The following is a 13,998-nucleotide window of genomic DNA, read 5'->3' on the forward strand; positions in this document are numbered from 1 at the left end:
GCACTTAATGTCACAAAACTGTACACTTAAAAATGGTTAAAATGGGGGGCTTCCCTGATGGCGCAGTGGTTAAGACTCCACCTGCCAACGCAGGGGACATGGGTTTGAGCCCTGGTCCAGGAAGATCCCACATGCTGTGGAGCGACTAAGCCCACATGCCACAACTACTGAGCCAAAAATAAATAAATAAGAATAATAAATTTAAAAAAAAAAAAAAAGGTTAAAATGGTAAATTTTTAAATGAATATCTTACCACAATTTTAAAAAAATTAATATCAGCCTGAACTGAACACTAGCTGACAGAGATTTTGAGTGTCATAAGAGAAACTGGGTAAATCAGGCAGTCAGTAGGAAATACTACATGCAGTGATCTCAACCCAATTCTCAGACTCCTTGGTGACCTTAAGGTCACATTTATTACATAAGAATCCCAGAAGTAATGAGCAAATCTTAGTAAGTTGCTTCCATTTGACACGGCAAGTATTTTTGGTATTATCTACTCTGCGCAAATTATTATGCTAAAAAAGCACAAAACAGTGCAGCAAATTAAAAAAGTGATGAAGGAATTCCCTGGCGGTCCAGTGGTTAGGACTCTGCACTTCCACTGCAGGCGGCACGGGTTCGATCCCTGGTCGGGGAACTAAGATTCCGCATGCTGCACAGGCCAAAAAAAGAGGTTAAATAGTGATGCAATTCAAGATAAAACAGTTTTTGGATGTTCGTAACCCAGGCATTAACTGTAAGATGCAGACTCCTTTTAAGTCTAGAATCATTGGAACTCTCACACATACATTCAGTGGACAGAGGTAACAGCTTATATTTAGTCAGCTTCTCTTTCCGTAAAGAATTGTGGGGTGTTTCAGAAATATATTTGCAAGATTATAATTGATGAAGCAAAACCTCTTAAATGAAAATGTAGTTGTCACTCTACCACATGACGCAATGAAAACAAACATAATTTGAAAATCAGTATGTAAGAGGGAGATTAATAATTATATAAAATACTCCAGGAGTTCGGAGGCTAAGTATGTATTCCACATGATACACCACTCTTCTAGAGGTTTCTCCTCACTGTCAAAAAAACACAAAAAGTTAAAAAACTTCTTAATTATAGAAGTATTAAGTTCATTGAGGAACTAAAGAAGTAGTTAAAAACTGAAATAAACAGCAAAAGTTTCCCATTTAAACTTTCAGCTCAATTTTATGTTTGACATTTAGTATACTTTTAGAAACACAGTATAGTTAAAATATAAGTAGAATATTATATATACTGCAACTCTCACTTTCCCCCCAATTCCCTTCACTTAGATGTCACTTGGACATCTATATTCCAAGCTAGTCCTTTTTAAGATTTTGTTTTCAACAGCAGAATATCAGTTTTCAAACCAACCAATACAATTATGCATAAAGAAAATATTAATAATTTTCTATCCTGTGATGGCAAAATTTTGTGTCAATCTGACCCGGCCACAGTGCCCAGTTGTATGGCAAACACAGGTCTAGGTGTTGCCATGAAGGTATTGGTAGCCCTGAATAACATCTACCATCAGCTGACTTTTAAGATTACACTCCATAATATGCGTGTGCCTCATTCAATCAGTTAAAGATCTTAGGAGGGAAAAACTGATTTCCCAGAGAAGGAATTCTGACTCAAGACTAAAAGAGAGGGAATTCCCTGGCGGTCCAGTTGTCAGAACTTTCACTACCGTGGCCTGGGTTCGCTCCCTGGTTGCGGGGGGCGGGACTAAAAGTCCCACCAGCCATGCGGCACAGCCCAAAAAACAACAAAGACAAACACCTGCCTGAGTTTCCAGTCTGCTGGCCCAACTGCCCTACAGATTTTAGACTTGCCAGCCTCCACAATCACATAAGTCTGTTCCGTAAAATGAATCATGTGTGGGCACACACACTCAGCCCACTGATCTGTTTTTCCCTGGAGAACCCTAATACACAACCTTTATATCCATTCCCTCCTTACATAAGTTTATGCTTTTTTTTCCCTAAGAGTTGCGTTCATGATACACCAAGAAGTTTGCATCTCAACTTTTTCCTACCTGATAGCATATCATGGACATCTTCCCAGGTCAGCAGGCTGAGACGTAACTCATTCTTCTCATGAGCCATGTGATAAGCCACTGTATAGATTATTATTTCAGCAAGGGACATATAGACATAGGGAGTTTCCAGTTTTTTGCTCTTGGTTACATGATTTGCATCAAGCTTTCAATAAACAGATTTATCCATGCCTTTGTCTTATAGTCCCATGCTTTGCTGCAGGCTGGAGATACTTGTAATCTATCAAAACTTTACCATCAGTTTTTCTCAGCTGTCCATTTAAAATTAAATAGCCTGGGACTTCCCTGGGGGCGCAATGGTTAAGAATCTGCCTGCCAACGCAGGGGACACGGGTTCGATCCCTGGTCCGGGAAGATCCCACATGCCGCGGAGCAACTAAGCCTGTGCACCACAACTACTGAACCTGCGCTCTACAACCCTCGAGCCACAACTACTGAGCCCGCGTGCCACAACTACTGAAGCCCACGCACCTAGAGCCCATGCTCCGCAACAAGAGAAGCCACCGCAATGAGAAGCCCACGCACCTCAATGAAGAGTAGCCCCCGCTCGCCGCAACTAGAGAAAGCCCATGCGAAGCAGCAAAGACCCAATGTGGCCAAAAAAAAAAAAAAGTAGCCTGGATTTCATGCCTAATGCTTCTAACAGGTGCGCTAATCCAGTGGGACATGAGTTCTCCAGGCATTTAAGGCTCCCTCTTTTTGCCAATTCTGTTTTTTCAATAGACCACTGTGTTTTAACTCAAACATTAAGACAGGCACCTTGAAAACATTTTCAAATAAAAAAAATAATGAACCAGGTTTGCATTTCATTCACTGGCTGTTTTATACCAACCAGAGGTATCTCTGCCTGGCCCACAGTTAACCAAGGATCCCGGCTCCGCCTCTAGCCAACACCAGATGCTAGAAGAAGGACTGAGGGGTCCTGGAATTTCAAGGCACTGATGGCGTACCACTGGTGTTCTGAATCTACAAGGTGCCTTGCCCAGCAAGCCCACGAACCGAATTCACTGGCCTCTACTGAGGTGCAGAGTGTTTCATAGACTGGGAGGTCACACAGGTCTCTAGGCAATTAGTAAGATGATCCCAACAACTTCTCTAAGCAGAGAGGAATGTCTGTGGCCACTTTCACGAATCCTATTTCTACTCCAGCCTCCTGGACGCTTTGCCGCTTATCTCTGTTTAAACGTTTCTATTCATCTGAAATAACCACGGAGCATTTTTTACTATTATATATTACTCCAGTTTATTAAATACTGAAACCAGTTTATGCCACATATTCCAACAATGTTTATATAAAGAGCTCAAAATATAAAGGCTTATGAAAACTTTTATAGCCTTTATATAATATACACTATTTCTCGTACATGAATAAATACGGAGAAAAGAAGCCATTTTTTATATAACAATCCGCCAACACTTAGCATCAATGATTACACAAACCCACAAGCAAACAAAAAAATCCACTTTCGTCATTTTGGTTTTCAAAGCTAAAAATCCCTTTGCCACATGTAGCGATACCCAAGGGGATGGATGACTTGTAGTCATGGCCCTGGAAACAAGGGGACCAAGTCTCCCAGTTCTTCAAGTTTCTTTCTTCGTTAGAAGCTTCAACAACTGCATTACTCTTTCAAGAAGCAGAAAAAAAATCAAAACAAGTTAAGACTCTGTTCTATAAGGTATTTAATAAACCTGCACTGAAGAAATACTACATTTTCGTCTTAAATACATGCTTACTAGGCTTCCCTGGTGGTGCAGTGGTTAAGAATCCGCCTGCCAGTGCAGGGGACACGGGTTCGAGCCCTGGTCCGGGAAGATCCCACATGCTGCGGAGCAACTAAGCCCGTGCGCCACAACTACTGAGCCTGAGCTCTAGAGCCCGCGAGCCACAACTACTGAGCCCGCGTGCCACAACTATTGAAGCCCGCGCACCTAGAGCCCGTGCTCCACAACAAGAGAAGCTGCCGCAATGAAAAGCCTGAGCACCACAATGAACAGTAGGCCCCGCTCACCACAACTAGAGAAAGCCCGCGCGCAGCAACGAAGACTCAACACAGCCAAAACTAAATAAATAAAATTAATAAATTTATAAAAAAACAAACACACACTTACCTTTTACAGTGAGGTTTGGCTTTCCTTTCATCCTGGTATGAACATGTACATTTTTGAATAAAGTGATATAATCAATATTGCATGACATTCAATCTTTACATTGTCTTCAAAATGAACTTGCTTCTACTGTTTTAGGAATTATATGTACACTTAACATGTTTTCTACGTTAAAAAAAAAAAAGAGTGGCTCATAAAAAGTCATCCTTTAAACTCAAGGAATTCAAAAGTGAAAAAGGCTTTCTATAGAAAGCCCTTACCATATCAATGGAATGTTTTAGTAAGAAGAAGAATAATCTGCTCTCTGAAGATATGGTCCAGTACGAGGGGCGAGGCCTGAACGGGCTCAGCTCTCCAGAGTCATGTCCAGAACTGGTCAGGGAGAACTGGGCTTCCATCTGAGCCTTGAAGCAATCAACACCTACCTGCCCTTCTGACCTCCTCCTTTCTTGACTTAGCTCTTACTTTTGGAACTAAAATTCTGCTTCACAAAATCTTTTTCAAAGAAGGCAAGGTCAAGGTGACTGGGAGCAAAACTGCCCAATCCCCAAGAAAAACATGCGTGCCTTCCATCCTGCTTCAAGGGAGGAAGCAGCCCAGGGGCTGGACCCACTGGGAACCTGCATATACTGCAGAGGTGTCTGTCCTGGAGGCCACAGGGAGTATGTATTTAATGTTACTCTCAAAGGGTGGAACCGAAGGTACCCAAGTAAATATTCAATATCGTCCCTTTCCTGGGGCTGTCTTCTAGAAGGGTAAAGATCGTGGGGCTCTGAGAATCACTTTTTATTTTGAAAAGAATAAGATGAAGATGAAAAAGAAGAATGATATCCTGTCTTTAGAAGAAGGAAGACATTATATACCTCTTATCAGACTCCAGATAAACAGGCACACACACAAAAAAACACCTTTCGAATTTCAAGCAAGTATTTTCATTCCAAACTGATTAGGAAGTCCAAGACAGGAAGTATTTTGACAAATGTGACCAGAACTAAAGTAAAACCCGGGAAATCTGGGGAAAAAAATCAACTCTTTGATTCACTTGCAACATTTTGCTACAGAAAATGTAATAAAACCTTAACCTCTTTCTTGCACAAGGCTTTTAACAAACGATCTCACTCAGGAGAAGCCCATGATAAAATGACTCTCTTCCATACACACGGACCATTTATTCTGGGATGATGGCTGTATGACAGCATGATGTAAACACACTAATCCTACAAGTCAAGTAGTAGCAGCTACTATCTTCTTCACCTGACCCTCAATATCAATAGATGTTATTATCCCCATTTTACAGATTGGGAAATAGAAACTTTGCTAAAATCACAGAGCAAATTACAAACATGACTTAAGACAGAACCCAAGTAGATTAATAACACCTCCCACCAGCACAGACTTTGCCACCTTCCAAGCCAACCTATCACACCATCATGAGTTTTGATATTAATGCTTTGTAACAATTCCTCACAAAGGTCAAGTGGTCAAAGGCTTAAAAATCACTTATTATAAGTGAAAGGTCCTGCCAAAATTGGAAATTAGAAAGCAGTGCAATATTCCAGGGATCTATATCCTGCACTGTTTATACCTGGGGTATACCAGGCCTCCATGTGTGAATTTCTTCAGCAGACACGAAGCCAAAGCCCCCCCAGAAGTTCAGGAACAATAACACCCTCTTGGAGGCTCTATTCATTCCATGGTTCCGAAGAGCTTCTTTCGAACAGTCTGGGAGTCTCAGCTATGAGCTGAGATGCATCAGGAGTTATTCTCCCCTGAGGGAATCAGTCCACAGTTCCTGATCTTCATGCAAGTTTTCTTTAGCAAGAAACATGCATTTCATGTTATCTTTGATGTCGAAGGGCACTTGAATGGTAAGGACTAGTGTCTGGATGTTACAGTCTATGCCATTAAACATCTGGTGCAGAGCGTCCAATGCCAGGACACAGCAATCCGAGCTAACCCAGTCTTCACCTGTTGCTCACACCTCAGAATCTGTGGCGGGCCAAGCAGTGAGAAGCAGTGGGAAAGACAGGAAGCTTCGCTATTTCAGACGTGAGCATTTTCAGCGGGATGTCTCATGCAGTCTTGACTTGTCACAAATCCAATTTCTTCAACTGCTCATATGTCACAAAGAACTGCAGGTATTAGTTAAGGCTGACATTTTATGCCATCTTAACCCTAACGCATCAAAACAGACCCACGAATAGCACACCTCCTAACAAATATTTCTGGGCAGACCACATGCCATGGACATGATTAAACATGAGGGGCTCCACCCTCAAGCACCCCAAGAGATCTCCCCATTAACCTTCCCAAGATCAGCTTGGAAGAGACAGACCACAATGGAGACACATAAATCCCCTGCATCAGCTCCAAAAGCTTCTAAGATTACATCCACACTGCTAGCTTTTCTGACTTTTAGGAAGACTTCACAGAACAGTAAATTCTGTGAGAAAGAGAAAGAGCAACCTCGGGGAGTTCTCCTCTAGGGCTGCCAGTAGGCAAGCTTGCCTGGGAGGGAGGCGCAGATAAACAAGGATGGTGCAAACTGACATCCCCTGCTTTATAATTCTGTCCTTTCATTTCTAATGAACTGTCTCTTCCTTCCTGCCTCCCACTTTGGCATAGAGGGAAAAGTGCTAGTCAGCCAAGTAATTCTGGGGCTGATTCCTGTCTGTCCTTAGGCGCTCTCTGAAATAAGCATTCTAGAACACGGCTGCCAAGCCACATCCTTCCCAAGGGTGGCTAGGGACTGAAAAAATAAACAAGTGAATAAATCCTTGTCTCTCCTCTCTCGGAAATCATAAACACTCTCAGCTCCTAGAGCAGAGTCTAAAGAAAAGTTTTTATTGCTACCATTGCCTTTCAATATCACCACCATTAAGCCACGTTTCACAGTGCCTAGCAGAGACTTTATACCTCCTGAAAAAGAAACTGAATAGTTATTTCTTGAATCAGAGGAACAGAATAAGAACCTACTTCTAAATTCTAATTAATAACATGACAGTTTATATAAACAACATTCTTCAGCTGTATCTTTTTTCAGATCTACTCCAACAGAAAAGGATACAATAATATTCCAAGGACCAAGTCTCAACCAATTTGGCCAAAACCCTTTATATAGAGCAAAAAACCCTTCATTCTTCCATGTCTGTTATAAGGGAGGGGGGAAAAAAGTTAACGTCCAACTTTCCAATTATGTCAAATATGCATTAATAATTAGTAGCCAGACTGAACTGATACATTTTTCTTAAAAACAAAATTCTATTTGGAAGGACTATCTAAGAAATCATTGCCCACTGCCTCTCTTCTTTCTTTAAAGGTTTCTGCATAGGTGAAGACAAAGACTCTGTACCAAACTATCCCACACCCAAAGCAAACAGCAGTTGGATAAGAAATGAGATTTAATTCCAACTAGAGTCTATTGCCTCCTTGCCATGTGGGCTTACAGCAGGTCAGAAATAAAAAAAGGAGGCAATGGCAGTAAAGACGTAATTCAGAGTACCACTATTTCATGTTGTTGGATAGATAACATTAAGTGTCTTTGCTTCATTAAAGCAATATTTGAAGTCTAGGGATGCGCCAGCATCACGCCGGTAAACAGCAACCACAAACGTGGTCCCTCATCTTTGGCTGCCGGCAACCCAGCAGGGGAGACAGTCACAAACTTTCATCTACGCAGGAACAGTAGGCCCAATTATTTAAACTGAGAATTAAGGTTAAGATTCATGTGTTCCTTTGAGAGATGTCTGAATGAAGGATGTTCATTCCAGTTTGACTCAACAGGAAGGTGATACATTCTGGAAGGAGACACAGTTCTACTACAATCACAGGAAATATGACTATTTTCTCACGCTTCACAGCAGAGCAGAGATATAAGAAAAATGAACTTTCATTTCTAAATATTCATTTAGATTTTGTATTTAAAACATTAGCCCCTGTGTGGCAAAAACTCTGTACCATCTCAAGACTTTAGAGCATCACTCGTCTTAGTTATTTTAGCCCTCAAAATTCAGATACTCCGTTGGTTAAATAAATATAAATACAAATATATATTTGGGGGCCTGTTTCACGGATTGAAGCAATCCACTAGAATGTTGAAGACTAACTTAAATAAATGTGCTTACTTCACCAGTGTCCCTTATTATTATACTAACAAGGTTTTATTATTATGTCTATACTTATTATTATAAATGTATATGATGTTTCTACCTAACATTACTCCAGGCACTGTGCTATTTTGTAGGTATGATCTCAATGATTTTTATAATAATCCTGTGATGTAGGTACTATTATTTATTGTCCCATTTCACTTGTGAGGAAACCGAGGTGTAGAGTCTGTACCTTGACCAAAGTCACACGATTACAAATGACAGAATCACAGGTTCGTCAGGCTCTAAATCCTTGTGTTTTTAAATCCTGAAAAGAAACTCTTCAGAAGGCAACGTGGAAGCCAATGAGCCACGAAAGGCATTCACAACAGCGTACAGATGGACATCCCCGCTCACCTGTAACAAGCAATCCAGGGAACCTGTGTAGCCAGGGCATCTGCCATCTCGAAGGACTCTCTGATTCATCATACGTGTTCTCACCACATCAACAGGGTTTGAGGCCAGGGCCCCCGCCAGCCCACAGGTGAAGCTTGAGCTATAAAGAAGAGACCGTTTGAAAAATAAAAAGTTTAATACCCCTGAGCTGCAGCCCCTACTATCAAGGGCAGGAAACAGCCTCCTCCCAAACTAGGTTAAAGTAACAGGTAACAAGATGGAATATATGAGAATGAGGCCCTTATCTAAAGAGCTGCACAGACTTCTTAAACACCAGCATTGTTTATACTGGCTTATAAATTCCAGCCTCGGCTAAGAATACTTTTGAGGTTCTGGAATGTCAACGAATCATAGAAACAGGAAGGAATGTCCTCCAAGGACGATCTATTGCATCTATCTATTCACCTACAAATAGGCATCAGAGTAATTTTAGCCATCTCATAACTACATTGCTCTTAGAGATCAGAGAAAAAATTTCCTCACTGTAATGTGATGCCCACCAGGGCCCTGGGTTCTACTAAACTTTCAGTCACAAGACTACCATAGACCAGCCCTGGTATCAACTGACACAGAGTAGGGTTTCACAACTTCAGCACTACTAACATTTTGGAACAGAGAACTCTTTGTTGTGGATGTCTGTCCTGTGCACTGTAAGATGTTTAGCAGCTCGCTGGCCTCCACCCAGTAGATGTCATTAGCACATAAGAATCAGAACAGTCTCCGAAACGGCCAAATGTCATAGAAACAGAGAGTCAAAAAGTGGCTACCAGAGCTTGGGGTTGGGAAGAAGTTGGTAAAAGCGTACAAAAATGTCAGTTATGAGATGAATAAGGTCTGAGGATCTAATGTATAACACGGTGATTATGGTTGACAACACAGTATTATATATAATTTAATTTTGCTACGAGAGTAGAATTTAAATGTTTTCACACAGACATAAAATGATGGATGTGTTAATTAACTCGATGAGGGTAATCATTTCATAATGCATACGTGTATCTAACCATATTGTGCACTTTAAGTATCTTACAATTCTACTTGCCAATTATACCTCAATAAAGCAGAAAAATAAAAAAATATAAAAATAAAAAGCAAGCAAGAGAATGCCAAGCATGATCGTAGCTGTATAATAAAGCACATGTAATATACTTTCGTAGACATATTTGCATATGCATAGAAAACACCTGAAGGTACATAAGCAAACAGTTAACAATGGCTACCTACGTAAAGCTGTAAGGACATACTTTTTCCTGGTTTACTTCCGTATTATAATTTTTCAAATATGAGAATATAATATTTTATAATAAACTTTCTTTAAAATGTCTATAAATTTGCAGCAAAGTTCTACCCTAAGCTCATGCATACCTAAAATATTAATTTTTTTAAAATCCATAAACATACAGGAAATGGGTATACACAGTGTCTCCCATCAAGCCCGAGAGAATAAGATGCTTCTTGGTGAGGTCGTAGACCGGCAGCTCCACACCAACAACAATAGCGGCCCTCTGAGCAGTAAGGGACACGCCCTGGGTAAAAATATCAATAATAACAAGTCAGACATGTCTCCCCTACAAACTATGGCCAATTTTTACATTTTCCTGCTGGTAGGTAGAAATGTAGAGTGAAAGAGTAGAAAAATGCAGACGGTAAGAAGTCAGAAACCCCAAAGTCTAATTCTGATTCTGGCACTAACTGTACGACCTTGACCAGGACGAGTCACCTCTCAGAGCTTCCGGTTTCCTTGTATGTATGGAGAGGATCGGACTGGATGACCTTTAGGGTCTAATCTATGAGATGACAGTCCCTAGAATACTAGGAAATAGCATTCCATACCAGCGCTTGCCTAACAGTCTTCACTTAAGAGCCATGAAACCATACAGATCAAAAAAATCCAATGTAACTATAACCTCTTCTCCATAAGAACTTAGGGGGAAAAAAAGCAAACAAATCAAGTATTCAACCCTCACAGAATTTCTTATATATGAATTTTCCGAAAGGTACTTTAAAATCACGACATACTCCTTATGTAAAATCATGACATTTTCACTTTTACAGATTAAGAAAATTAAGGAAGAAGACCTCTTCAAGGGCAGATGTCATTCTTCTTCCTTTACTCCATTATACCATTTGGATTAAATAAAATAATAAAAATAGGAAAAATAACTTTTTTTAAAAATGGGAAGAACTAAGTCAGTTGGGTCTGTTTTTGAAGCTTACCTTCCAAAGTCCTCTTGTTCCCTCTTGCTGGTAAATGTGAATGAAGTTGCCTATCATTCCTCCTTGAAGGGAGCTATTTTGTGCTTGCATCCGAATCTAGAAATTAAAGACTAACGTGAGAAAGAAACTAGCATGTTTCTCCACAAATGCAGACTTAAAAAAAAAAAAAAAATTCAATTTGTTGTTTAGTGATCATTAAAAGAAAAAAAACTGTCATATAACTATTACTACAATGCTAGTTTAAATTTATCAGGATTGGTTCTTAGGCACTTTAGAATCAACAAAAAGCATCTAGTAGAGTCCAGTCTTGCATGCAGTAGCTCGTTAAGTGTCAAAAAGAAATTTTTTTTAAATAGTCTTTTAAAAAGGAAAGAAAATGGCATATCTCCCTCTAGGTTACTAAGTAGGAAAGAGAGAATATCATGGTTAATTCTAAAGATTTATCATAATTTATGAGTATCCAGTGTACCTGGCAGCACTAAGCATTGGTAAGCACATTTCTTAAATTAGTTACTCCAAGCCCTATTATTTCCAACCAGCCAAACCCTAAGGTACACAGACGTGCTGGCCAAAGGATGGCCGTGTGATGTCCCTCACACTCTGTTACACGGGAACTTACAAGTGAACTTCACAACCGCCATGGAATTCACATGACCAATATTCCAACATAAAAATAATGTTTGATGTAGCTCTGCATTTTTAAGAATAAAAAGGGACTTCTCACTAAAAAACTGGTACCTTATTTTGGTTTAGGGAGCACATGCATTACCCTCTAATTCTACAGAGAACTGTTACTGCCAGGCTAACGTGAGAAAACAAAATGCAGGAACCGCCTTTCCACAGCCCTGATACAGCTTTAAGAGGTTAACAGGAGTGCGGATATTCTTCTCTAGCAATTCTACCCCAGCACAGGGTAAACTCAAGGCAAAAGGGCCTGGTCCTTCTATTCACACCGCGTGTAACTGTAGTGCACCCAACACCCTGCTGCATGCAATGTTGATGTTGTCAGAATCTCCTGTTAGACTGAAAGCTGAAGGCGGGGTCCTTGCCTGACTCACTTTTGGATTCTAAGCATATAGCACACCAACTGGTGCAAGGCAGAAGCACAGTGAATGCTGCTTAAATAATGGGGGAAAGAAAAAGAATGAAGGAAGGAAAGGAATATCTTCAGAGGGTGTGACCAATAACTCACACCTGATTTTGATTTTCTTTAATTAGTTAGTCCCTTGCCTTATTACAAAAAGGATTTAAGGAGGCTGTATCCCTGGTATTGTTGATAAGGTCATCTAATGCGTTATGTCTAATTGTAGTTATGTAAATATTTTCATTACTATTTCCTGAAATCAAATTAGTGGAAAACGTAACGCCTTCAGAAACGGTCACCAACAAGCTGCCTAGACTGCTGTAAAGCTTGCAGTCCATCTATTTTATTTTAGTTTTCATTTTTTGGCTGCGTCGTGTGGCTTTCGAGATCTTAGTTCCCGGACCAGGGACTGAACCCGCACCCTCAGCAGTGAAAGTGCCAAGTCCTAACCACTGGACCAACGGGAAATTCCCAACAGCCCATCTATTTTAATGAACCAATAAAAACAAGGGAGATTTTCAATGAAAAATGAAATTCAAATGCATCTAAGCCTAATTTTCTTTTTTCTGGTTAATCACCAAAACCTCCAAAGTCTCCAAAAATGGGTCCTACTTGTGAGCTTATCTGTATCACTGGGAAATCCACCTAGTGCATGTTTCTGAGTCTTCACGGCACTAAAACTGTAAAGATTCACACATACACAGTATATGTTACATTCACAGATTTTCATTATCTGTACGTTGATTACAATAAGAAAATGCGGCGTGTGCCTGTAAGACCTAGATAGCACTGCTTACTTTCAAAACATCAGTTGGATTAGCAATGGTTGAGGATATGACTCCAGAGAGAATTCCACAGACCACATTTATCAGCAGGGTTTCATCTGCAAACAAAGACATATTATTTGATTCTTCGTATGTACAGGACTCTTCATATGAGTAACTCATGTATAGGTGTAATTCACTTACACATCACTTGTTCATTTAAGAGACGAAAGAAATACATGCTTAATGAATCAAGTAATTTTCAAAGGATTAGGGATTTTGCTGGCTGAAGGGATTTTGCTCAGCAAAATTTCTTGACACCTAAAAAGGAATGTGAACTATCACGCAAGAGTAACCATGGGAATCATCATGGAAGTGAACCATAATTCACATCTGTGTGTAAGTACAGACCACTGTAATTAAGACGAGGTCGTACACCAACTGGTAGGAGAATAAAAGATACCCTCCTATGAGATAAGGTGGAGATAAAATTTTAAAGCACATCACACATATTTAATTTGAAATGTACTGAAGCACTTCTCAAACATCTTTGCTCCTGGCTCACTGCGCTCATAGAACAGTGACTAGTGCTTATCTCTTTGTAAAAAAGACAGAAACTTGTAGGGATTAAAGCAAAGTCGAATAATCAACCAGCAAGAGAACATCAGAACTCAGAGCTCTTAATACTAAGAAAATGTAGTCACTGCTTTCCTGAAAAATAGGTGATAATTCCTATGATTGTAGAGAATTTTAAGTGGGCTAGAACTACAACAACATACCCTCTAGTCTGGACATTGTGGAAACAAGGACAACTCATTAAGACGTTTGTAAGATAGCTCTGTTGCCCCCCTAAATTCAGCTGATATCCAACTTGCTTATTTATACAAGCAAGTATAATTCATTTAGATTTTACACCCAACCCAAAGTTCTCCTCCACAGTAGTAAAGACACAAATAAGAAAATCGATCCCAAACCACTTGAACAAAAAGACAAACAACCCACCTCCTGTCCGTAAGTGGAAAGAGAATTCCCCACTCACCTTCCGGGCGCTCGACAAATAACCGCTTCAAGCTCTGGTAGGCGCCTATCTTGATGGTGCCATAGGAAGCCTGGCGCAACATCGCAGGAGCAATCCTGCCAAACCAATGGGCAAAGGGACAAAAAAATCTAAAAAACCACTTAAAATCCTCTAGAAGACACACACAGGA

General features: G+C 40.2%; 1 protein-coding gene across 4 annotated transcripts in view; it reads right to left on the reverse strand.

Moving 5' to 3' along the window:
• Positions 1-251: 251 nt before the first annotated feature.
• The window catches only part of SLC25A30 (solute carrier family 25 member 30), a 104,799-nt gene continuing 91,052 nt past the window's right edge, over positions 252-13,998 (reverse strand). For 2 of the 4 annotated variants that reach the window (XM_059995467.1, XM_059995468.1), the window contains exons 4-10: positions 13,830-13,924; positions 12,824-12,909; positions 10,943-11,038; positions 10,127-10,251; positions 8,687-8,825; positions 7,249-7,329; positions 3,955-6,313 (exon numbers count right to left, since the gene is read on the reverse strand). In XM_059995467.1, coding sequence (XP_059851450.1) covers positions 6,272-6,313; positions 7,249-7,329; positions 8,687-8,825; positions 10,127-10,251; positions 10,943-11,038; positions 12,824-12,909; positions 13,830-13,924 — 664 coding nt within the window. In that variant the 3' untranslated portion in view covers positions 3,955-6,271. Of the gene's footprint in view, positions 1,072-3,953; positions 6,314-7,248; positions 7,330-8,686; positions 8,826-10,126; positions 10,252-10,942; positions 11,039-12,823; positions 12,910-13,829; positions 13,925-13,998 lie in introns of those variants that run through there. The other 2 variants (XM_059995466.2, XM_059995469.2) reach the window with 2 other exon arrangements.

Source organism: Delphinus delphis, chromosome 18 (genome assembly GCF_949987515.2).
Source record: "Delphinus delphis chromosome 18, mDelDel1.2, whole genome shotgun sequence".
NCBI lineage: Eukaryota > Metazoa > Chordata > Mammalia > Artiodactyla > Delphinidae > Delphinus > Delphinus delphis.